The sequence below is a fragment of the Castor canadensis genome, chromosome 8 (assembly GCF_047511655.1).
Source record: "Castor canadensis chromosome 8, mCasCan1.hap1v2, whole genome shotgun sequence".
Classification (NCBI taxonomy): Eukaryota; Metazoa; Chordata; class Mammalia; order Rodentia; family Castoridae; genus Castor; species Castor canadensis.
Genome location: NC_133393.1, coordinates 143,653,972 through 143,679,300, shown reverse-complemented (window position 1 = coordinate 143,679,300; position 25,329 = coordinate 143,653,972). Strand labels below are relative to the sequence as shown.

The 25,329-nt window shown below is 40.1% G+C and overlaps 1 protein-coding gene across 3 annotated transcripts; it reads right to left on the bottom strand.

Annotated features, from left to right (window-relative positions):
* On the bottom strand, positions 1-24,536 carry Fbxo7 (F-box protein 7). Of its 3 annotated transcripts, none has more exons than XM_074084318.1 (9): positions 24,256-24,536; positions 20,835-21,129; positions 12,734-12,961; positions 11,051-11,192; positions 8,549-8,632; positions 4,918-5,013; positions 4,285-4,461; positions 2,029-2,066; positions 1-1,074 (listed from the first exon to the last, which is right to left on the bottom strand). In XM_074084318.1, exons 1-9 carry the CDS (start codon positions 24,375-24,377, stop codon positions 685-687), a joined length of 1,572 nt encoding a protein of 523 aa, XP_073940419.1. In that variant the 5' UTR covers positions 24,378-24,536; the 3' UTR covers positions 1-684. The 3 variants fall into 3 exon arrangements, with proteins under 3 accessions (XP_073940419.1, XP_073940421.1, XP_073940420.1); XM_074084320.1 differs by lacking the exon at positions 24,256-24,536 and adding an exon at positions 24,038-24,190; XM_074084319.1 differs by lacking the exon at positions 24,256-24,536 and adding an exon at positions 24,038-24,185 and having other exon boundaries at positions 20,835-20,977.
* Positions 24,537-25,329: the final 793 nt, after the last annotated feature.

Sequence of the window (25,329 nt, the reverse complement as noted above, 5' to 3'; positions counted from 1 at the left end):
CAGCATTCAAAGCAGAACTTTATTGTTAAAACATGTTATCTACTTAGATTACAAGTAAGTATTCAAAACACCAGGGGGAAAACCATAGCAATCTCCTCCAGAAGGAGCTGGGATCAATAACCTAATGTCTTCAAACACTACTGCTTCAGAGCCCAGCAAGTTCCACCCTGGAACCCAAAAGAGCTGTCACAGAAGAGAGAAGGTGGCTCCAACCCAATTTCAACCAAACTAGCTCTGCCTTTATTGATTTTATAAATTGAGCTTTTAGAGTACCACTAAAATAAAAAGCAAACAAAAGACCACAGAAACTTCTTGCAATAATCAATAATCTGCCTAGTAATAGGTTCTCTGACAACACTGAATTGTTTTAAATATTTATTACATTATCTTTCTGTGATAAAAGTCAAATTTGCCATGTAATTTACACTTTTTAATCTGGTATAGAACATTATAACAAGCTCTATTGTAGAGGGAAATCAGTAGCCAACCATTCCCAAGGCCAATCCTGTTGAGTAACCTTTGGCCATACCACCCCTACAGCTGTAAATACATCTACTGAAAGGCCCTGCAAGTGCAATTCTCATCACTATCACCAGAAAATAAAACTAGCCCAACCAGCACCCCAAGGAGATGGCATCTGTAGTTTTAAACAAAATTAAGCTCTAGAGTAGAATTACACATCAATCACATGAATGATAGCCGGCTGTCAGTGGACCGACCCCTGCCGGGCCTGAAGGGAAATCTGTCATTGGGACCACCTCTCCCTGGCAATATGGGGTTAGGTCCTGGAAGTGGGCCAATTGGATCAAAACGTGGTCTGAGTGGAGGGAACTGGCTAGGTGTCTCCCCAGGCCCTGGGATGAGTGAATTGATTGGATCCCCAACATAGGGAAGTGTTGGTCTTTCATCATATTCCCCACCAATAATTCCCGGAGGAAGGATGGAGCTGGGATGAAAGGGCCTGGGGTGCAAGGGGTTAGGATAGAATGGGATGGGGTGGGATGGTGGCGGCAGGAACATCAAATGCCGCCCTCTCTGAGCTTCTTTTCTCTGTTTGTGCCTCTTCCTGTACAGCTGTAGGGGGGAGAAAAGATATGGTAAGTTCTAGTTGATTTCATTGTATAGATCTATCTATATTTTCTTTTCCCACACTATCTAGGCAAACAAAGAGAGCAATGCAGAAGAGAATTTTTGCCAGTTTCTATCTGCATGAATAGGGTGAGCAACTCCTAATGCAATGCCAAGTGAGCTCTGTTCCTAAAGCATATTACAACTGAGTGATTGTGCTAATCTAAGGTAACAATAAATCCAAAGGAGTGATAATTGAGTGACCTGTGTTTTTAAGACATAAATCTAGAGATTCCAAGTTGATATGCAAGTTTAGGTTAGCCTTTTCTGAACAAGGAAAATTTACATATTTGCTGAAAATATGATGCTACCTATAAAATACAGACATTAGAAGTGCAGCACTCATTTACTTTTGTCACCTAAATTAGGTCCCTAGTGGATCTCACTTTAAAACAAAAACTAGGCGCCTATTTTAGAGGATGGGACATAGTCTAAAGATCAAGTACTGTGCATTTTGTACTATTTGAGGGCTTTCAGGGAATTTTATTCTTTTCTAGTCCTTCAGCCCACAGAGTTTTTCTCAGTTCTATCAAAACCTTTTGCAACAGTCATCTGCAAATAAAACAACACATTTTATTCTTTTCACTATGTACTATTCTAACTAGCTGACAGCTTAGGACTACTCCAGCACAAAAGCAACTCAAATGCTTTTTGGCAAAAACAAGAGTAAGAATATTTTATATTAAGATGAAAACAATCATACTAAGATTTTTCTGTGTAATTACAAGAAATAAGGACTAAGCCTAAGATAAAAGTTGAAAACATTTCATTTACTAAACACTGGCAATAAATTTAATGAAAAGATTTCATTACATCATTACAAACGTGAAAGTTTGCCCCTAATAATTCACAGGTTATTTCTAGACTGTGAACGTTAGCATTCATATTAAAAGCACCTACTTCCTTCCAATCTGTGTCACGAACTCTGACAGTGCCATCTACAAAGGTAAAACAAAAATAAGGAATTAAAAACACTTGTTCATCCAGCATTAAATGGTGGGGTATTTTTGTTCTAGAGAAACTGAAAATTGTCTATTAAGCAGAAAAAGGAACATGAGCCATCTGTGTAACACACGCTCTGTCATTACTTTCCTAATTCAAACTCTTTCTTAATAGTTCAGGATGGTTATGGCTACTCTGTGTCAGCACTGCATCTTCTCCCCCAGGCTCATCTAGGTATGCCACCTGCTTCTAACCCCATCTCACGTGACAACCAAATAGGGTAACAGTCTCTGAATGCCTGTGTTACAACCCACATTTATGACTGGAAGTCAGGCTGACTCAGGCTTGTTTTGTACTTGGATTAGATTATTTCTTCCCAACCATGTTCTGAATGGTTCAACTATCAGAAGTATAACCAAGAATAAATGTTTTAGTATACTTATTTGAAATAAGGAAGAAGTCAGTCAACTTTAGGTGTAATGAAGCTTTCAGACAAAAGCTGGTGATATGGATATAAAGTCTACAAAAGCTGTAATTCCAAAATACGGAATCTACAGGAACTTACTAACAAGCTGTGAGCCACAATGTGGAACTGAGATGGACTGATCACACTAAAATACACAGTGAAAGGGTATTTGTTCCTCTTATGCGAGTTATATTACAGCCTACCATTCTTTTGTCAGTTGTTCCACATGTGCTAGTCATTGTCTTTTCTTTTTGATTACATATATATATTTTTTTTTGAAATGACACTTGCTGCCAATTGTGTCAAAATTGCCTTTAAACTTTGTGTTAAGTAAAGTAAAAGAGGACCTTAGGAATAAAAGGAAGAGGAAAAAGGAACAAACTAGACACTTGCACTTGTGACAGTCTGAAACTTTAAAAAAAAAAAAAAAAAAACTCCAGGCACCAGTGGCTCAAGCCTGTAATTCTAGCTACTCAGGAGCCAGAGATCAGGAGGATCATGGTTCAAAGCCAGCCCAGGCAAATAGTTCTCCAGACCCTATCTCGAAAATACCTAACACAAAAAAGACTGGTGGAGTGGCTCAAGGTGTAGGCCCTGAGTTCAACCCTTGGTACCATAAATAAGTAAATAAATACAACCCCAAAATTTAAATAATCCAAATGATTCATGATAGTCTATGTTAAAAAGCAAAAAAAAGGGGTGGGGGGGTGGGAGGAGATCTACCCACCAGATTTTTACAGCTGCTAAAAACATATGTTAACATCATAGACAGCATTTTCACTCAAACTTTTTTGACAGGAATCACATCACAGATATGTTACATTGCAACACAAGATACATGTATGCATACATAACTGAAATAGAAGTTTATTCCTCTTTTATAAGCAGGGATATTATTTATAAAATAAGTGCCAATTTCTTTTTCTATTGTGGTTTTCTGTAAAGTAGCCCATTAAATTAATTTCATGATCTGGCCTAGGGTCAAACAACTGTTTGAAAACCACCGATATGTAGTAAAATGGTACTGGCAGAAAAGCAAATCCACAATCAGGCTTTTGACCTTGATGTGGAAATCCTGGTGCACTGCCACAATGATGACTAGGTCACACAAATGACACACAGAAATACAGCTGCCCGAGTAGCATGACACAAGTGAGCAACTCTTTCAGCCAACACACTGGTCCCAACCATGGAAGCAAGGTAGAATGCAGCTCATTCCTGAGTCAGATACCCAGGACAGCCTTCAGAGAGAATAAACCTGTCTTTCATTTTTCTATCCTAAAATAACAATATATTTAGTCTAATGGGTTGTGCTGCAGAGAACATAAAGATAAATCGGGGGAGTTTGCAGAACACAGGCAAAGATTTATGAAACTTAGAATCTCTTTACTCTAAGGCTATTCCTCATCATTTACAATACAAAAATCAAAACCAGTAAGGCATGGTGGTGCATACCTATAATCTCAGCTATGCAGAGACACAGGCAAGAGGATCTCCAACCAAAGCCAGCCCTGGGCAGAAAAAAAACAAAAAAGAACACAAAATCCTATCTGAAAAATAACTAAAGTATAAAAAGGGCTGGGGAATGACTGAAGTGGTATAGCAAAGCCCTGAGTTCAAACCCCAATACTGCCAAAAAAAAAAGAAAAAGACAATTAAAAACTTTTACCAAGCTGAGTAACTAAAGACTACGGCAACCACAGCAAGAAAGAGTCTTTTTCTTGTTAACATGTCATTATGAAAATCACCTCGGAAATCCCGCAGGTATAAACACCTCCACAGCAGTGGATCATTGGAAGCAATAAGGAGGTCACGACAAACTGCAGACAAAGACAGGACAGAGCGTACATCCAACAGTCGGAAGATCCGTAGTTTCAGCTCCAGTGGGAGGACAATCAACCCAAATACGTCTGGAAGGTTCAGTGCTAAGAGGAGAAAAGAGAAGCAACATGTATTATTGAGTAAAGAACACCCAGGTCTCCCCCACACAGTCAACAAAAGCTGCCATATGTTCCTGTCTATAGAGGTGACAGGTGGCAGTGTTGATTACCCAAGAATGTATCACCTCTGCAGGCTGAGTCACGAGGACAGAAAATTCAAGGCCAGCCTGTGCTATATAGCAATTTTGAGGCCAGCCTGGGCTACACAGTGAGTCCCTGTCTCCAAAAATAAAAAAATAAAATTTTTTTAAAAGCCTGCGATGGAAATGCATACAGAGAAGAAGTGAATTCCACACTTAAGGAGCTAATACTGAAGCTTAGTCTTAAAAGAGCAGAATTTCAGTAGGAGGAGAAAAGTCAGATACCAGAGTCAACAAGCATACTAGGTACTCTGGCTATCCTTGTCGGCCATTCCACCTGTGACAATTTAGCATCTCTTACCTTGTCGGGTGAAAGCCAGAAGAGGATATACCAGCTGGTCTTTGAAGAGGCGGGAGACCTTCTGAAGATCTTTGTACACCTTAGCTGCATTTTCCCCTAGAATATTTTTTTCAATTAAAAATCAAAACACAAAATCAAGAGGAAAAACTTGAAATGGTATCTGTCTTCTTCTGCCAAACCAAAGCTAAGTGGTAAATAAATAGTCACAAACAACTCCTACACAGACAAATGGAAGTACAGTGCATTACTGAGCAAAATGAATCTTAGGTATAAAAATCAATGGAGGTGGGCCAAACCTGTTATAGCTTGTAGACTATACCTACAGAAAACACTTGTGTGAGGTTTGTACACACAGCAAAGACTACTTACCATCTAGCAATCAGTTCTGGGCACTGGGCACTCAGTGCAGAGCTGCTCTAGCAAAACAACAGTACTTCCCACGTGAATGAGTATAATTCAGTAAGTATCAAGCATTCTTCAAGCTTTCTCTCACATAAGTAGCTCTCCATGAGTAAGAGATCAATGCTACACTAGTCCCCGTTTTAAAAAACAGGACACAGTATAGAGAGCCTGTCCCATAGCCCCACGATGAGCAGCACAGCAGAAAGGGTACAAACCTAAGTGTGTCTGCCTTCAGAGTACCCACTTTTAGTCACTCACTGCTAGACAAACACGGGCCACTGATCACCAGAACTAACATCACTGAGACCCTGGCATGAAATACTGACTCTCAGGCCCCACCACAGTCCTACAGAGTCAGATCTGCATTTTTATTAGATCTCCAGGTGATTCACAAGTACGTTAATGCATGCAAGCATTACCTGACTGTTCCTACTTCAGGTTTGCTATTTACCAAGCATACAACCTAGGGCTGGGAGCACAGCTCAAGAAGCAGAGAACCTGGTTAGCAAACACGAGGCCCAGTACCCCTCCAATCCTCAACTGTTTGCTCACCGATTAAAGAGTGCTGCCACCACCGCCACCACCGCCACACCACAGAAGGGTTGTTAAAAGTGGGAAGCTCAATGCACAGTGCCTAGTGCATCTGCAGCTCTGTGCCCTCCCCATTCTGTATTTAACTATCTCATTATAGCAAACAGCACGCTCATAACTTGGAAAAGACATGCAGCTACACTTGAATTTCGTTGTGTGAACCTGCAATCTTAAGTTTGGAATGTCATCTCAAGACATCTATATGGCCCAAGGCCTTTTATCAAAATGTGAAAACTGATTTTCTTCAAGTTTGTTTTCCTTCATCACCCTATTAATAAGTATTTGATTAGGAACTTCAGAGGCTAAATAACAGTACTTAGTGCTAGTTGCTAGAGTCTCACAATAAGCCACAGTAAAATTTTTAAAACGTGCCAGATGAATAACATATTCCTGCTCAAAGTACCTTGTTAAAATACTTAGTTGAAATAATCCAACTTATACCAAAGTATTAACTTTCTGCCTCTCCTTTCATTTCCTTTTTCCTTACTTAAAAGAAACAAAGTGAAGAACAGGAATCTGAGCTAGAGCCCTAAAATACTTGTTTTTAAACGACTAGGAGTCAGACATATTTATTCTAATCCTTATTCTTCCATTTATTAGGTCTGTCACCTGAAGAAACTCCAGCCCTGTTTCCTGATCTGTATGATGGGCATAAAAAATTGTTAGTGAGAATAAAGTAGTTCTCCCGTAGCAAGGTCCTGGGTAGTATGTGGAAGTACAGTGTGGTAGCCAAGGACTTCCAAATTTTTCAAAGCCTAATGGAAAAATCCTATCTACAGATTCATGAGCCTAGTTCATGCATTCTCAACAGGGGCTAGATTACCCTCAATAGGTGAGGGTCCTTGGAGAGCAAAAAATATCCTAGTTATTATATTGGTTTGTGATCCTCCAAAGGGGTACAGTATATAAATATACGGTAACTGTGGTATTAAAATTTCATGGGGGGGGGAATCTCCAAAGGCTCTTTAGGGGAGTGATGGTAAAAATAAAAAATAAGTTTGATGAGGCTGGGAGTGATGGGTCATCACTCCCAAATAGCTGCAATCCCAGCTATTTGGAAGCCAGAAATCAGGAAGATTAAGGTTTGAGATTTTTGCCAGCCCAGGCAAAAAGTTAGAAAAACCCCATATCTCAACAAATAAGATGAGCATGATAGCATGCCTGAAATCCTAGGTATGCAGGAAGCATGCATAGAAGGAACATGGTCCAAGGCCAGCTCCAGACCAAAAAAAAAGGCAAGACCCTATTTGAAAAAATAACCTAAAAGCAAAAGGGACTGGAAGTGTGGTTCAAGTACTGCCTAGCAAGCCCCAGTACTGCCAAAAAAGGTAAGTAAATAAGGCTGACTAACACTACTCTAGTTGGAAATTAAATATTCAATTCAGTTAACGCCCAAATTCTGAATCTATTTTCAATCAAACCACATTATACTTAGCTGCTATCTCCCTTTCCCATCATTTTAGTACAAGTCAGTCCCTCAGGGCTTGATCTCTCCTAGGAAGTAACAAAAGTAAGTCTCTAGGCCTTCAAAGCAATGACCTAGATCTAGCCAGCCTTCCTTAGGAGATACTGTAGCAAATGCCATCTCCCCACTACACCCAACTCCCATCTGGCTCTTCCTACCTCGTCAGCTTCCTGAGGACTACGGGGAAGGACACACACAAAGGATGTCCAGCACAAAACAGAAACCTAAAGATAATAGCTCCTCTCTCCTCCTCATTTCTTCTCTGACCACCTGTCTGCTTCTCACAGTTTGAGTTTAATGGAAAAACAATTAAAAAGGAAAACTTTTCCTTTCTTAAATCTATTAGTAATTTTATAAAAAATTTTATAAGCAAAACCATGCATAGAATGCAGGCTTTTGGTAAAGTTTTTAATCTATAGCAATTAGAAATCAAATGTATGATCAAACATTTATATCAAATTTACATTAAAGACATTTTGAGTAGTTTTCTTTAATAAGATTCAATAATAATACTTAATAATTTTCTAATAATATTCAGTAACGTAGTGAATTACTTCCATATTCTATACTGGTTAAAAACAATACTAGAGAATGATGGAGGGGTGAATTCAACTATGATACACTGTAAGAACTTTTGTAAATGTCATAATGTACCCCCAGTACAACGATAATTAAAAAAGGAAAGAAAAGATAGTATGTTATAAACATGGCAATAAACTAAAGCATGAGATGTTAAAAAAAAAAATGCTAAAAAGATCTCCAAAGATTAATATAGGAAAAAATGAGGTGGCATCAGAGTGTGATGAATTACATTCAAGTGTTATTTCATAATAGTGGTATAAATGTAACTCAGCACTCCAAGAAGCTAAAAAAAAAAAAAAAAAAAAAACTCCTAAAATTTTAATCAAAACTTCTGCTCTCTTCCTTTGTTTTTTTCTTTTGTGTGTGTGGTGCTAAGGATGGAACTCAGGGCTTCACACTGCTAGGCAAGTGTTCTCCCACACAGCTATACTCCCGCCCCCAAACTTCTGCATTCTTACAGAGGCAACAATGTCTTGAATTTGCTTTAATATCAGTTAGAAATGTGCACTCTTTTGAACTTTATCTTCTGCAGTTTTTTTAAAGTGAGCCTTTCAAAGCTGCATTCCAAAAGTTAAGTCACAGTTACATCACCTGGCTCCTCAGCACAAATAAAGGATTCTGGCAGCAGTGGCAATCTTTTCACACTTTTAATCTCGCTGTTGATTTTTAGTGTAGCTGTAAATAAGAAAAAAAAAAGAAAGATAAAACGTTTGCCACTTCAACTGCTTCCTTTATTAGTATAGACCCTCTTTTGCTTGTCTCCAATATACTAAGGACACATTATTCCAAATGAACTGCCCTACATCTGTTTCCTTCCCTCACAGCAAGGTCAAAAGTGTAAACCTGCCATGAAGTCAAATCACTCTCTAACACCACCTGTAAAAACTATAGTAAGCATCTTTACATGCTATCCACTAAGTACTACCAACAGCAGCTTATTAGTAATTGTGAGATATGCAACAAGGTTCACAGGAGGCAATCACACACAATACAAGCATTATTTCTAATGAAGTTGCTAAAAATGCCACTTTTTTTTTTTTAACTTAACCCTCAGCAATGGGTCTGAGGGTTCATTAAAAGAATGCTGCTAGTTTTCACAGCATCATCACTCCCTAGACCGAAAGAACCAATATTCTTGACATCCCCAGAGGGTTCAATTTGAGGCATGTGTACAAAGGCGCACTTCATCCACCCTGTGAAAGAGCCAGTGATGTGCTTATGCACATGTGCACCAAGGAGGAGGCCCTGGGTGAAGAAAAGGTTTAAGGACACACTGTTCCTTTTCAAAGACTTGGGCCTAGAATGGTAGCTGCTATGCAAGCTTGCAAGTGACTAACCAAGAATAGTAAAGAACAAAACATCATAAGCTAAAAAATCATCAAGACAGTAAAGACAGGTTATTATGTGCACATCATTAAGAGCTTTTATTAAAAAACTGAGGCAAAACTTATAACCTGCATTTACTATTTGGTAACATCAATCTTACAAGTTATGATGTGCGCAGGATGAACAGATAAGGCAGAAAGTGCTGATGCTCTGGGTACAAGAACGCTACACTAAAGCTGCATTAGCTAACTGTGAAGAACTTTGACAACACACTGCCAGGTCCTAATATCATCACAGTCCCATCCTGACAAACGTGGAATACCACCAAAGCTGTTAAAATTGAAATGCTGAGACTTTTAAATAACACTTCAAAGAACCTGGTGACTACAAGGAAAAACAAAAATTATATAACAGGGGACTTAGAACTATCTTCTATTTCAAAGATCAAGGCACCCTAAGTCAGTAGCTTTTAAAAGATGTTTTAGAGGAAAAACATTTTTTTACACACAGAACCTTAATAAATGAGAGACAAACGCATTGTTGCTAAGGTTTCGGTGGTGAAAGGAGCCACCTACCTTCCATTTTAGCAGAAACAAGCAGCTGAGGAACATGCTGGAACCCTGACCTAAGACATTTAAGGGAAGACTGCTGTACAGAAGATGAGCTCATTAAAGACAGCAATGCAGCATTCCCATCTTACCACTACACAATCCTAACTAGCTCAAAGGTCACTTGCATGGCTCTCCAGTACGTGCGACTGAGACCATTCCAGACACTCGTAGTCAAGATGGAACCGAGTGGCACCTGAGCTAAAATGAAATCCAAAGATGGAACAGACTGCTATCCCAGTGAAACTTCTTAATAAGAAAGAAGGGAAATTAAAACAAATTCTTTACTCAGAGTGACTTTTATGAGGGACAGGCAAATAAAACACACACATTCTAAGGTCTAAGAACCTCAACAGTGTCTCTATGCATCACTCATCACAAAGATGCCAAACTACTTAAACAGGGACCCCAGCTCAATCTCACAATCTCAGCTCAAAACTCTTGTGAAAAAAATAAAGGCCAGGTATGGTGGTATACACCTACAATCCCAGCTACTCAGGAGGTAGAGATCAGAAGGATCACCCTTCAAGGCCAGGCCCAAAAAAAAGTTATCGAGTCCTCATCTCAACAAACAAGCTGGCTGTGGTGGTATAAAATTGTAATCCCAGCTTCATGGGAGGTGGAGGTAGAAGGATTACAGTCTGAGACCACACTGGACAGAAAGCACCAGACACTCTCAAAAAAAAAAAAAAAAACTAAAGCAAAAAGGACTGGGGGTGTGGCTCAAACAGTAGAGTGCTTGTCTAGCAAGCACAGAGTCCTGAGTTCAAACCCCATTACCGCCAAAAGAATAAAAATTTTTTAAAATAAAGGCATCCACAGATAGGCATAAAAAAATTATTCTTCACAGAGTTCATACATACTGAAAGTCACTTCACTCCATTACCTCAACTCCCCCTAGAACAAAATATTACCTTGGTTGAGACAGCAAGAGTATGGCTGCCCCAACATGAAGACTCCTGGCCTAAACATCAACCTCATACTCTATGCTCCTTCAGACACACTGTCAGTGTCTAGGAATTAAACGAAAGTCAACACTCAGAACTGTTCATGATAGCCAATCACTGAAGCAGCTACAAAATATCTGGAAAGTCACACTATGTATATAAACCACATTCTTAACTCATCAAGCTGCTCTGTGACTATGCAATCCACTTACCATTTACAACGACCAGGTTTCCCAAAGGCACACAAGTGAGCACAGCAGAGCCCCCATCACAGAGAGGATGTGTGTACTGCAGCCTGTACACACCACTCGACCTCCATTTCTCTGGCATGGACACTGCTTTGGCTTCAGTCCCCTACGGAATGAATGAAAGGGAAACAAATGAAGAAAAGTTTTATGCTCAAAAAACTACAAACCCAAAAGATGATTAACTTGTTTAGAAAAACAGACCTTTTAATAAAGCATGTCACATTGTTAATAGGATATTGAGAATAAAAAGTGTTTTTCTATCCAAATTTTCGTTTGACTAGGCAAAATAACATCACAATCTAAATAAGTCTCCTCCATTTCTCTCTTCAAAGACTCACTTACCCACCTAGCAAAGCCGTGTATCATTAGTCAAGACCCCAGCTCAAATATTGCTTCTTTTGCAAAGCCTTTTTTTTTTTAATTCATATGTGCATACAAGGCTTGGGTCATTTCTACCCCCTGCTCCCACCCCCTCCCTTACCACCCACTCCGCCCCCTCCCTCTCCCCCCCACCCCCTCGATACCCAGCAGAAACTATTTTGCCCTTATCTCTAATTTTGTTGAAGAGAGAGTATAAGCAATAATAGGAAGGAACAAGGGTTTTTGTGCAAAGCCTTTTTTTAAAAAGCTTGTCATTCTCTCTTCCAGTCCCTAACATTCTGTTCATATTTTTATTCTGCTGTACTTCTGTTGTGTTGTCAATTTATGTTTGTTATTTATAATGTATTATAATTATCTTTTTGTCTCTCTCACCACTTATGAACTCCTTGATGCCAAGGAGTATCCCAGTATTTTTACACTCTAATTCCTGGCTCAGAGTATGACCTGCTGCAGGCAAGCAAGGATCTACCAATTACTCTCCATCTCTATAACCTACCACATGGCCCGCAGGCCAGCAGCACTGGCACTGTACAGGAAGACTGATGCAAGAAGCTCAGGCTCCATCCTAGATCTGCACCCTCATAAGAGCCCAGATACTCCCTAGCGCACTGAAGTTTGAGAAGCTCTATTCAAAATGTTCCGCTCTGTGAATCCCTGGCTTAACCTACACAGTATGATGGTTTAGCTTATCTATCCCTGACACTCTCAGACTACAGGCCACTTGAGAGCAGGGATCACGCACATGGAGAAACAACCTGAGAAAAGAAGCAAAGCACAAAGCCTGACGTTGGTATAGATGCTTTTCTAACAAGATAAGAAGATAAGTAACTACAGCATAAGAGCAATGTCTCTCTTCATGACTGAATCTCACCAAGTTACAAGTTACTGGCGTTTCATAAAACATTAAAACATTAATACAAAAAACAGTGAGCCAGCTGTCTAGTCATACCCAGTCCACACTCACTGAGCCATTTTATTTAGCTACGTATTATAGTATACAATCTTTTATCTTTTTTTTTAAACTAGTTACCATCACCTCTATAATACTTTATACTGACAGAGGAAATGAAGGGAAATACAGAGAGAATAAAGCAGGGAAGGACACATGACCCACGACCATGTGCTCACTGTATTTGGCATTTTATACTCACATTTAAAAAAGGAACCTGGAAGGTCACAACACCCTTGTGGGATTTACTGATGCACCCCCTTCCCAGCAGGTAACTTACACCCTCTTAAGGCATTTGCTTTGCCTTCTGTGCTTACCTGTGGTATGTAACCCGACTCCAACATGAGGAGGTGTACCAACACAATCAAGGCATCACTGGCACTGCAACAGTCTGCTGACTGATACAAGGTCTCTAATGAATGTGGCACTTGTCCTTCCACCGCTTCACTGCAGAGCATTGGTTCTGAAGGACAGAAGCCTGACCTGTCTTCCATATCCACAGCATCTTGCATTGACTCAGCTTCAAAACTGTGACTAGGCCCTGACTGAAAATAACAACAACAACAACAAATCCATTAAAAATACTTGTCTGTACATAGCACATTTTCTATCCTAAAATGAACTGAGATTAGTGCTCAAAGCCAAAGCACATGATTGGGTTCAGAAACAGGAAACATTTTAAAGGAGCACTCATAAACAAATGAGCCTGCAACCTACTCCTCCATCTTCAATCCTATACCTCCATTAATAAACAAATGGGGCTATCAAACTAAAAAGCTTCTGCACAGCAAAAAAAAAATAGTCACTAAACTTAAGAGACTGCCCACAGAATGGAAGAAAATCTTTGCCAGCTATTCATTCAATAAGGGAATAATATCCAGAATCTATAAGGAACTCAAAAAATCTCAATCCCCAAAGAATCAACATTCCAATGAAGAAATGGACACATGAACTGAATAGGGAATTTTCAAAGGTAGAGGTAAAAATGACCAAAAAATACTTGAAGATGTGCTCAACTCTGCTGGCCATTAAAGAAATGCAAATCAGGCTGGGGCCAGTAGTTCATGTCTGTAATCCTAGCTACTCAGGAGGCAGACAATCCAAGAGGATGAAGGTTTGAAGCCAGACTGGGCAAATAATTCTCAAGACCCTATCTCAAAGAAACCCATCACAAAAAGGGCTGGTGGAGTGGCTCAAGGTATAGGCCTTAAGTTCAAACCCCAGTACAGCAAAAGAAAAAAGAAATGCAAATCAAAACTACATTAAGATTTCATCCCACTCCAGTTAGAATGGCCATCTTCAAGAGGAAAAACAACAGTGAGGACACAATGAAACAGGAGCCCTTATACACTGCTGGTAGGAATGGAAACTAGCACAACCATTATGAAAAGCAGTAAGAACATTCCTTAAAAAGCTAAAAATAGAATTGCCATATGATCCAGTGATATTACTCCTGGGCATATATCCAAAGGAACTTAAGTCAGGATACAACAGAGACACTTGCACACTGATGTTTATCACAGCATTGTTCACAATAGCCAAGCTATGGGAACCCAGATGCTCTGCAACTAATGAATGGATCAAGAAAATGTGATATATATAAATTTTATTCAGCCATAAAGAATGATGTTTTGTCATTTGCAGGTAAATGGATGGAACCAGAGAATATCATAAATATATACAATGGAGTTTTATTCAGTTATAAAGAAAAATGACACCATATGGTTTGAAGGGAAATGGATGCAATTGGAAGACATCATGTTAAGTGAAGTAAACCAGGCTTGGAAAGACAAAGACCACATGTTTTCTCTCGTATGTGGAAGATAGATCCAAAAGATAAACATATACACAAAAACAAACATGATCATATACACATTTATATGTAGAACATGTTTGTGATAGTGGAACTACACTATGGCACTCAGGGGAGGAAGGAAAGGAAAAGACAATGATACAGTGTCAACAATATCTAAAAACATAACATCTGTGTGGGCAGAGGATATAACAATATGTATTGAAAGCAAAGTATACTCATAGCGGGGATACATCAAGAAGCCCCTTTGAATACTGACTTAGGAATTAATAACAAGACAGGACTATAAAACAGGTACAGTGTGGGGGAGTGGGAGAATATCGATTGTTGATCCCAAGTTCATGTCCTGGTGTAGGAAATGATTGAAGGTGCTGCACCAGGAGTTAAGAGTAAAGTGAGCACAAAGTTTACTGAAAGGATAGCAAAGCACTCTGGTGGGTGGGGCTTAGTGAAAGAACTAAACTGTAGTATAGCTGAAGTCTAGAAATGATAAAGGGCTCTACCTGACTTAGGTCCAACTATTCTAACTTGAAACTGTATTTGAAATTGGGTGGCACCAAGTTAGCTTCTAGCTGAACTCAGTCACCTGACCATCCTTTTCCTTACTGAACTGAACATTACAAGAAGACCTAGCCAGCTCATCTTGGCCTTGGAAGTCTGCTCGACTCATCCAGGCTTTGGAGCCCACTACTCACACTGTGCAGCTGCATTTTGTTATTTTGGTAAGGGATTTGTTATTTCTCTGAGAAGCCTGTTGCTTCCCATGTCGCTTTAGATGTCTGCTTTAAAATGCCTCTCATCCAAAATGGGAGTCCCCTCTGTCACTGCACCCTTTACACTTGTGGGAGGAGGGAGGGTGAACAAAGGAGATGAAGGTAAGGGAATATGGCTAACAGATGACTTCATAGACTTTTATGGAAGAGAACAATGAAACCTCTCGCAATTGCTTTAAGTGGGGTGGGGAAGGGGTGAAGGGAGAGAGACAGTGGGGGTGATTTAACCAATGTACAATATAAGCCTATTCAGAATTGTCACAATGAATTCCCCCTGCACACCAAATATACCCAAATTTTTTTAAAAAGAACACAAACAACAACAAATTTTGGCAAGGATGTGGGGGAAAAGGAGCCCTTGTTTCTGTTGTTTAAAACATAAACTAGTATAAACACTATGGAAAACAGTATGGAGGCTCCTCAAAAACTAAAAACAGAACTACTACATGATACAGCAATACTATTCCTAGGGATATACCCTAGGGAATGTAAATCAATTTACACTAAAGACACCTGCACACTCATGTTTATTGTGGCATTATTCACAATAGCCAAGCTATGGAAACAGCCAAGATGCCCCACTACTGATGAATGGATTAAGAAAATGTAGTATTTACATACAATGGAATTTTATTCAGCCAAAGAAGAATGAAATTTTGTCATTTGCACGTAAATGGATGGAACTGGAGAATATCATCTTAACTGAAGTTAGACAGGTTCAGAAAGCCAAAAATCATGTTTTCACTCATATATAGAATATAGGCCCAATATAAATATAAGCAATATCATATATACATACAAATATACACACAGCATGTGGGACTGGTAGAGTGACCAAACGAGGAAGAAAAGAAATAAAGAAATAATATTTGCTATTATTATTACAGCAAATAATAATAAAGTACATCACATTTGTATAGGAACAAAACACAACGAAATACACTGAAAACAAACAACACGGGATAAGGATAAAGGGCAAAGAAATGCAGCGAAGGGGAGCTTACACTGACTTAAGCACAATGCATGTACAGGTACAACGCCAAGGCAAAAATCTCACTGAACAATGAACAGATACCTAAACAATGAAAGACAAGAATGAAAAACAGATCACGCTAAGGGGAGGGCACTAACAGGAGACGGCAAAGAGAAGGAAGTAAAGAAGGTGAATATAGTTGATGTACTTTCTCTGTAAGACTAAATACAGAATATTTAAATCTTTGGAAATCATCATAAGAGGGGGAATAAGGTAGAAAGAGAAAAATCAGGGGATGAACCAATATGGGACATAATTGGTGCATATATTCCATATATATATATATATATATATATATATATATATATATACACATATATATATATATATATATATATATAAATGTCATAATGAAACTCCCTGTATAGCTATCTTAAACAAACAGAAATGTCTTTTCTCCTTTTTTTTTTTTTTTTTTGGTAGTACTGGGGTTTGAACTCAGGGCCTCATGCTTTCTAGGCAGGTGCTCTAATACTTGAGCCATTTCGCCAGCCCCAGAAATCTCTTCTCAAAATCAAAGGACAAGAAGGTAAAACAGATTCTGTTCTGGGGGCTGGTACCAGTGGGAGGGGGGAGGATATAGGGAAGGGATGAAGGAGGATGGATATAGTGGAAATATTGTATACTCATGTATGAAAATAGAAAAACGAGACCTACTGAAACTATTCTAAGAAAGGGGAGGGGGATAAAGGAGACTAATGGAGGGGATGAATTTAACTAAAATATGTATTATAAGCACTTTTGTAAATGTCACAGTATAACAATATGATAATAAATTTTTTTTTTAATCCAGTCATGGTGGCTCATGCCTATAATCCTAGCTACTTGGGAGACTGAGATCAAGAGGATTGTGGTTCAAGGACAGTGCGGGCAAAAAAGGTCACAAGTCCCCTGTCTCCAAAATAACCAGATCAAAAAATAAAAAGGACTGAAGTATGGCTCAAGCAGAAGACCGCCTGCTTTGCAAGTATGAAGCCCTGAGTTCAAAGCCCAATCCCACCAAAAAAAAAATCCAGTCATGCCTTATGCTCTTGTGAACTAGTTTAAAGCCCAAGATTTCCCCAAAAACAGTTAGCAACATTTCCCACAACTGTACCTTAGATGGGTCCTTAGATGTTCTCAGGAAAAAAAGCTGTGCACAATCAAGTAAGTGGGGAAACTGCTCCATGCTGTAGCTGCCTAATCCTACCCTCTATTCACAAAATGCAGCATTACCATTCTAAAAGCTCTGAGAAGTCTAAATAGTAATCTGTGCGTAACACTACACATTATCCTTCTTCATCAATGCTTACATCCTTATGACACTTTTTTAAAACTCACAAAATAAGAGGATATGCTGAGAAATGCAGGCCTATAGAATTAAGTTCCAACTCCTAAGCATACAAAGCCCTTCATTCCTGGATCTCTGGCTCTTCATCTCTTCACTTTCTGCCAGTTTCTTTCTACTCACTGCAATCTTCCCACTTCTGCCACAGAGCTAAAGCTGACCAGCAATGCTTGCCAAGGATTTTCTCATGACACATCTGCATCCCTCCATGACTGCAAGCTTATAAAGGATCAGACTACAAGTCGTCCATTTTGTAATGCCAATACAATGCCTGGCACATACAGTGTATTCAATAAATGCCTGTGGAACAAATGTTGAAGGGTGATATCCTGGAGTTTCATGCTTTTGCTTTCAAAGTGTTTTCTCACTTATGCCTTGCAATGATCCCATAAATTAAGCAAGGCTGATGATGTTGCCTTTTTAATTTATAATTAAATTAATATACAATTTTATAATTGTAACTTAGAATGATTAAATGACTAGTCAAGGTTAGCGGCTTATAAAAATTTGACTTTTAGATGTAAAACATGCTTTAGTAAAACTAAGTTACTGTACTGATTTTGTTCAGAAAGCTGTCTCCTAAGGCTTGTGCTCAACTCTTAATGCAAAGCATGTTTCTTCTTTTTAAGTTTCTATTTCCATTAAAGAAGAGGCAGAGGAAATTAAGATTACATAGTATGAGAGAAAGGTTGGAGGAATGTAACTGAGCCAGAGCTGACAGCCAATATTCCAGAATCTCTGAGGATCTAAGCCCTAATGACTATGGAAAGACCAAAATTCACTTGTGAAAACTTAACGCCAATGATGCCTCACACTACTTTTAAAAAAGGGAGGTACGGCACAAAACCATATCCATGATTTTTTTTTCTTTTTTTGAGAAAACAAACTACTACATTAAAAAACCACTTAAGAGCTAAATTATGCAATATAATCTCTCTGCCATTTGCTACTTACTGACAATAGCGTGAGAACGAATATATGTGGAAAGATTAAAAAGGGTTACCCAAGCTGCTAATTACTTGAGAGAGAGGCACCCAAATCCCCTAGAAGGCTTATCAACTTTCACACCTAACTCCATGGAACCACAGGCATGACTGAGCCATTCTGATACGAGTATTTATATTCTTTCTCTGCGTGTAAATGAAAAAAATACTGGGCACCACCTCTCTATACTGATCATTTGCCAAAGACTATTTACAAGAGACTGAAACAAGTGACTAAAACACATTAGAGTGAATATTCAGGTCTGACACATGGTATCTCAGTTTCCCATTAAAGACAAGTACTGGATGAATTCCCAAATACAATGAAATAAGAAAATTAACTTACACTTAACTACAAGAATAAGATTCACATTCTCTGTTTTCAAGTTTTATTCATCAATTCATTTTCCTATCCTAATGTCCTTCTATATTTTATTAGCAGTAGGTACTGCTTCAAGGTCTTCAAGCATTATTAAGAGTTTAAACTCAGTTTCCATAGCTACCTATTCAAGCCTTCTATAACTGCCCTATACAAACCTTACATCACAAAAGTTATGATTTTAGAACTAAAATTACTACCTTGCAGCAACAATACTGTCTCAAAGTTTCCCAAAGGAAAACTAGCAAAGTAACCATCACATATACTGTGAAAAGCTTCATCTTGTGAGGTGATTTTCAAAGGACACAGAAGAAAAGGGAATGGGCCCTTCTACTTAAGTTATCTCTGAATGAGTGTATCAGCAACAAAAGACACAGAAATGTAATTTGAATACATAGCCAAATATCTTTATTCGTTCCCCACATTACCTCTATGAAGCAGATCACACAAGAGGTACAACAATAATTTGTAAAACAAAATAATAATTTGTAAAATAAATTAAAATCCATATATCTGGAAATAATTTTTACTATTTATCAACTATTAAGTATTTTTTAATATCTGCCTACACTTAATGCCATATAGGGTACCACTAATACTTTTATTCATTAATGTTTAAGGCCTGCAAAAGCAATTAAGTTGGGGTGATAAGAATACATGAAAAACAATTAGTAAGACTGGTAAATGTCATGGTGGAGCACTCTTGTAATTCCCACTACTCAGGAGGTGCAGACAGGATGATCCCGAGTTCAAGACCAGCCCAAGCAAAGTCAGAGAGACCCTGTCTCAAAAATAAAATATAAACAAAAGGGCTGTGGAAGTGGCTTGAGTGCTAGAGCACTTACTTAGCATATGTGGGGCCCTTGGCTCAATCCCCAATGCCACGTTAAAAAATAATAATAATAGTGCTATATGTATTAGTAATTTTAAATTGTAACATAAAAGAAATTAAAAAGACAGGATAACAAATAATGAGACATTTACAGGCAATAAAGACAATCAACACAATGAAAATTGGGCTTTGGTTGGCAAAGGCTTTGGAAGATGGGCAGAAAAGCCAGAAAGGAGAGGGAGGAACAGTGGATCTGGCCTAGGTGAACAACAAGAGCAAGGGCATGGCAGTGGTCACCAGGTCACCAGTTACACGCTTGCATATGAGTATGTGAATGGAGGAGGGAAAATGACAGGAAGTCTGGTCTGACTAGAGATGACAGTTTATAGGAGGGAAGAAGAGAAATTGGTCCTGAAAAGGTTGGGTGGGGCAACTTTTCAGAAAGCCTTGAAAACTAGGTACAGGACAATAAACAACATCCTCTTCTATGAAACCACAGGGTTGGACTAGAGATAACTGGTCTTTTGCAGCTCCAAAATTATGAGTATCTCTATAACACAGAGATCCTAAAGAGCAAGGAACAACATAATGAAAACGGCAGGAAGTCAATGAACCTAGAAAGTAGACTGAAGAACAGACACTGGAAGCCTGACATGGAAAGGGAAACCTGACAAGGCTTGCTATGGGTTGGATAGGGAAGTCAAAAAGCATGGGAAATCACAGTAGTGCCACTGAAAGGCAGAGAAGGCGAGCTGGTTTGGAAAGAGGAGAACATCAGCACACATTATTTTAAATTTATGTTGGACATAAATTATGTTTGTGATGACAATTCAAAATTCCAAGCAGGGCTGGGGAGTGGCTCAAGTGGTAGCACTTGCCTAGCAAGCGCAAGGCCCTGACTTTAAACCTCAGTACCACTGATAAATAAAAATAAAATTTCAAGCTGAAATGTCCAGCAAATCACTTGGGAAAAAACTGGACTGTATTTATAGCCTTAATAATGGAATAGACGAGAGAAAAAAAGCTAGGAACCTTAAGCTTAGAGACAACAGAAGCCAAAGGGCAAGTGAGCTGAAGGAGTGACTATCTGGATAAAATAAATAAGAAAACACTAGGTGCTTCAAATGCCACCCTGACACTGGTTAAAACAGAAAAGATCTACAAGAACATAATCTGCAATCTACTGATGCTAATTATCCTGACTAGTATAGAATTCAGCTGAGGTGTCAATATGACTTATCAACTACTCTATTTCATATCTTCATCTCTAATACCCACCATACTGTCATCATTCCAGACGTCAGACTGGGCCATTTGTCCTTGGAATGAATCACTCTGTTGTTCATCTGGAATGCTGGCCTGACTGGAGCTGGCAGCCAAAGAGGGTTGGTCATTATTCTGGAGTGAGGAATGCTCTGAATCTGTGGATGAAGGTAAGTTAGGTGCTGGCATGGAATCTTCAAGAATCAAACATATCAAGTCCCCAGAAACAATCCCATACGAAGCCAAGGTCTCTTCATCTCCAGTGAGGGCATCCTTGTTGTTCAATGTAATTGCAAATCGGGTATCAGAACTGCCAAGAAAGATGGATAAGGATAGTAAGAGCTACCTGTTACCACTACCCTAAGTAATACATTTGGAACATATATAAGGTACATGGTATAACCTTACAAGAAGTAATTTAAAAAAAAAAAAAAAAGCAGACAATTATTTATTATCAAATGCCTAGGTTATAAATGTCAATGGCAGAACTTTAGCCTGGGGATAGATAAGCACTTCTCTAGCATTAATCCATACTTTCATCAGTTCTAAAATTCACACTTTTTTATATTTTGACATCTTTGAAATTCGAATGCCTCCTAAAGCTAATGACACAACAGTTTAACACCCAGCATTTTTCCATTAGTGTTCAGTCTCACAACTGATAGAAAAATTCAGTGAAAAACTTTTTAAAATATGAATTAGATCACACTACTCCTCTGCTGAAAACCCACCAATAGCTTCTATTTGAAGTTGGAATAGAATCCTTAGCAAGGGCTGTGATGTGGACATTTGACCTTTCCCACTTTTCCCATGGCATTGTGTACCATCCATCCTCTCACTTGCTGTGCTCTGCTTACACGAGCTTTGCACTCATCCTTTCTGAAGAGTATATCAACTCCACTGCAGCCTTTGGTCCTCTGCATCTGCTCTTAGAGATTGTCAAATGGTTCCTTCTTGTCATTCAGATCTCAACTCAAAGTCACCCCCTCTAAAGAGCCTTCTACCCAGTCCACAGCACTCTAGCCCACACACAAGCTTTAATTTTATTGTAACACCACTACTTGAAAACATGGTATTTATCTATTTTGTCTCCCACACCTACCACTAGAACTCAAGTTTGAAAGAATCACAGGTCTTGTGTGTCCAGTTTGAAACTATACCTCCAGTACTTGGCAAATAAAGTATTTATGGAATAAATCCAAACCTTAGATGGGAAGATTAAGATGAAAGTAAAATAAGGGCTGGTATTCAATGTCCTTATAGGACAGTTTGCTTACATTGGTTCCAAACACCAGGTCCATATCCTAAATGTTCATAGTCACAAAAAGTTCATAATCACAAAAAGTAAGGTGAATGTATGCAGAGGACTGAGTACAAATTCACCCCTCCTACTGATGTCTTTTTATGGAAGACAGCACAAACCCAGAAAAATACTGCTAAATGAGCTCAAATAGGCCTGAAGCAATGAACTCCCATCCATTCTGTGGAACAGACTGTGTGACCTGGAGAGAGCACACTCTAAATGCTAATTTGATCAATTTTTGAGAGAATAAAACAAATTCCTTTGAAAATTACATTTTGTTTAATTTTTCTTACAATGCTATATGTTGAAAAGTGCTCCAATTTTTCTTTCACACATACATTTTTCCTTACCAATTAAAGCATCTTTGACAAAGAAATCAGAGTAGAAACTACTGCTTGTTAGAAAACAAGTGACTCTGCTTCTGTTTTCAAAATGCTTTGATAAACCAAAGTGGAAAACTTGTCTCAACGGCCTGAAAAACACTATCCCACAACTTTGGCAGGAAAAGGAAAAAACATCTCCAATGGATTTACAGATCATTTGTTACAGCAAAACGTTGTTTAAAAAAAAGTTTCTAGTACTATGTACAAAGTGTCTATTTGTAGAAAAGATACAGAAAAGTCTGCTTAATAAAAATGTCAGCTTTCTCTCCCACCTAGAAAAAGGGAAGGGCTAGCTCTTAAGCTAGTTTTCCAAGGTTCTAATTTCTGAAATTATGGGGTTGGAGGGGTTGCACTTCACCAGAAAATGAAATTCTAGAGACCCCAGGTTTTTACAGCAATTCTTGAACCATTCGCTCAGCAGAGACACTTTAAAAACAATCTCATATAGACACATTTAAAAACTGCCCATTTACTATCAGATGAACATACTTTACGAATGAATTTGCTTTCATAAACTGAGGCTTAAATTCCATCCAGCTAAACAGGCTCAATTTAAAAACAACCTGAAAGAGAAACTAACCCCAGCACTTGGGCAAACAGTCATACTGGGTTTCACATTCTTTCAAGACTGTCCTGCTAAATTAAAAAATGACAAAACATATAAACACATCTATAGGGAACATCTTAAAAAGAGAATTTTGAAAATACATAGCAGGGTAATGATAGGATGTTTAAAAGGAGTTATGGCAATGCCTCATTTTTTTATCTTGTACTTTAGTCTGGAGAAAAATGAACTCACTTTTAATCTAACAATGTCTAAACCTGAAAGAGGATGAAAAGTCCATAATACAGCCCTCATTTTACTAACTTTCCTAAAACTAACGTGAAAGTTTATGAATGTCTAATAAAAGGTTCTATAATTAGTGGAAAACTTTTTTCTTTTGAGAAATTTACCTTAGAAACCCCAGGACCAACCCTTTCTCTGTTCTTTTCTTTTTAAATCTTTTTTCTTAGCACACTCAAATTTCAAATTCACCAGCCCAGTAGCTGAAGAGGATCGCCATTACACCGTTACACCGTTACGGGACCCAGAAGGGTCCCAAAAGCACCTTCTAGGGAAACAAAGTTCGTCTGCAGGCCCGTGAATTAATAATCGTAAAATGTGGTCCTTTCTCAGCTTCGCTGTCCCCAAACTGCAAAGATATAAGGTCACCATATGCAACACCCAGTGATCTGAAGCACACCTGCTCGCTGTTCTTCCTAGAACTTGACAGTGGAAAAGTCAAGCGCTGGCCGCCGTGCCTGGCACAGACCCACTCAACTGTCGCCTTAGAGCACTGCCACTAATTATAGGGCCTTCGGATGAACCCCAAGGTTTTAGCTTTGGGAACGGCAATGCCCCAACTTTCCCACTGAAATACCCCAACAACTGATGTGAACTCAAGCCACAGTCAGAGTCCAGAAAGGCTTAAGGGCCGCCAAGATCCCGTTCCCAGGTAGCGGTCCCCGCAAACCCGGAAGTGACTACTCACCCGGGAGGGGAGAGGCGCCCGGGGGAGGCTGGGCCATGGTCTCCGGGCAGGACCCCTGCGAGCGAGCCGCGACCGTCACAGTCACAGGTGCCGGGGCGGCGACACCGGGGAGGAGGCCGTCACGTGACCGCCGCGTCGCGCCCCTCACCGACGCCCTTCCCCCTCCTCCCCCCCCCCCGGTCACGGAGTTCCCTCCCCCCAACCCCGCCACTGCCTACCTGAACCCCCAAGTGGGCAGCAGGGCCTGGCTCAGGTGTGCGCGCAGCTGCCCCAGCGTCGGCTCCGCCGCGGGCACCTCCAGCGGCCCGGTCCGCTTCTGAAGCCGCACCCGCAGCTTCATAGCGGCGGCGGGAGGACCGCGAGGACTCAGTCGGCGGCCACTACCGAAGCTGAAGGGGTTCTGTGGGGTAACCGGGGACAGGCCGCGGCTGTCCTGCCGGCGCGTCTCTGGACGCCCAGCACCCCCAGCGCGGAGAGCGCCCCCTGGAGTCGATCCTCCGAGCGGCGAGCCTGGCGCTCGGGCCTCGCGATCGATGGCTCGGCGCGCGACGGCGCCGCCTGCACGCGAGGAACGCGCTGCGCAGGCGCAGAGCCGGCAGCCCGCCTGGTGAGTGCGCGTTTCCGCCGCCTTGCGGTGGCTGTTTGCGCCGCTTCCGGTAGGGACGTGAGCGTGAGAACCGCCTCGGCAGACAGCGCAGCTCTCTTCTCTACGCCCCCAGGACCCGGCCCTTATCCGGGTTGCCCCTTCGTGCTGCTCCGAGAGCCTGAAGTTGATCCCAGCTCCTATCCTACTGCAGCGAAATGGAAAACTGCCTGTAGTCACTGATAAATGTGGACAGTGTCTCAGTAATCTATTAACGGTCACGCCAAAGCTGATTAGCTTAAATCAGCAAACATTTGTTGTCCCACAGGTCCTATGGGTCAGGATTGTGGAATCGTGTAGGTAGTTCTCTCCCAGGGTCCCCTGAGATGGTAGTCATCCAGGATCCAAGTCAGGACCGCAGTCGGCCAAAGGATGGGCTTCCAGGGTGGCAGGAGGCCACGGAGTTGCTTGCGTGTCCCCATAATGTAGCTTGTAGTTAGTTGGCTTCCGTCAGAGCAATGACCCGAGGGAGAGATCGAGGCTAAAACCAGTGTCTTCTATAACCTTCCCCCAGAGGTCACATATCATTGCTTCTGCCATACTCTGTTTGTTCCAGACTAACCCTTAAGTATGGACCAACCCAAAGACATTAATATCAGTAGGAAGCATTAGGGTCTGTCCTGGAGACTGGCCACAATAGAGGGCCAAC

What these genes read in the sequence shown, in the direction of transcription:
- Fbxo7 (XM_074084318.1), bottom strand. Translation starts at nt 24,377, where the DNA reads ATGAAGCTGCGGGTGCGGCTTCAGAAGCGGACCGGGCCGCTGGAGGTG. An exon ending in AAACCTGGTCGTTGTAAATG is followed by an intron (nt 8,633 to 11,050) that starts GTAAGTGGATTG and finishes TCTTATTTACAG; the next exon opens with CTACACTAAAAATCAACAGC. An exon ending in TATTTGTGCTGAGGAGCCAG is followed by an intron (nt 5,014 to 8,548) that starts GTGATGTAACTG and finishes AAAATATTCTAG; the next exon opens with GGGAAAATGCAGCTAAGGTG.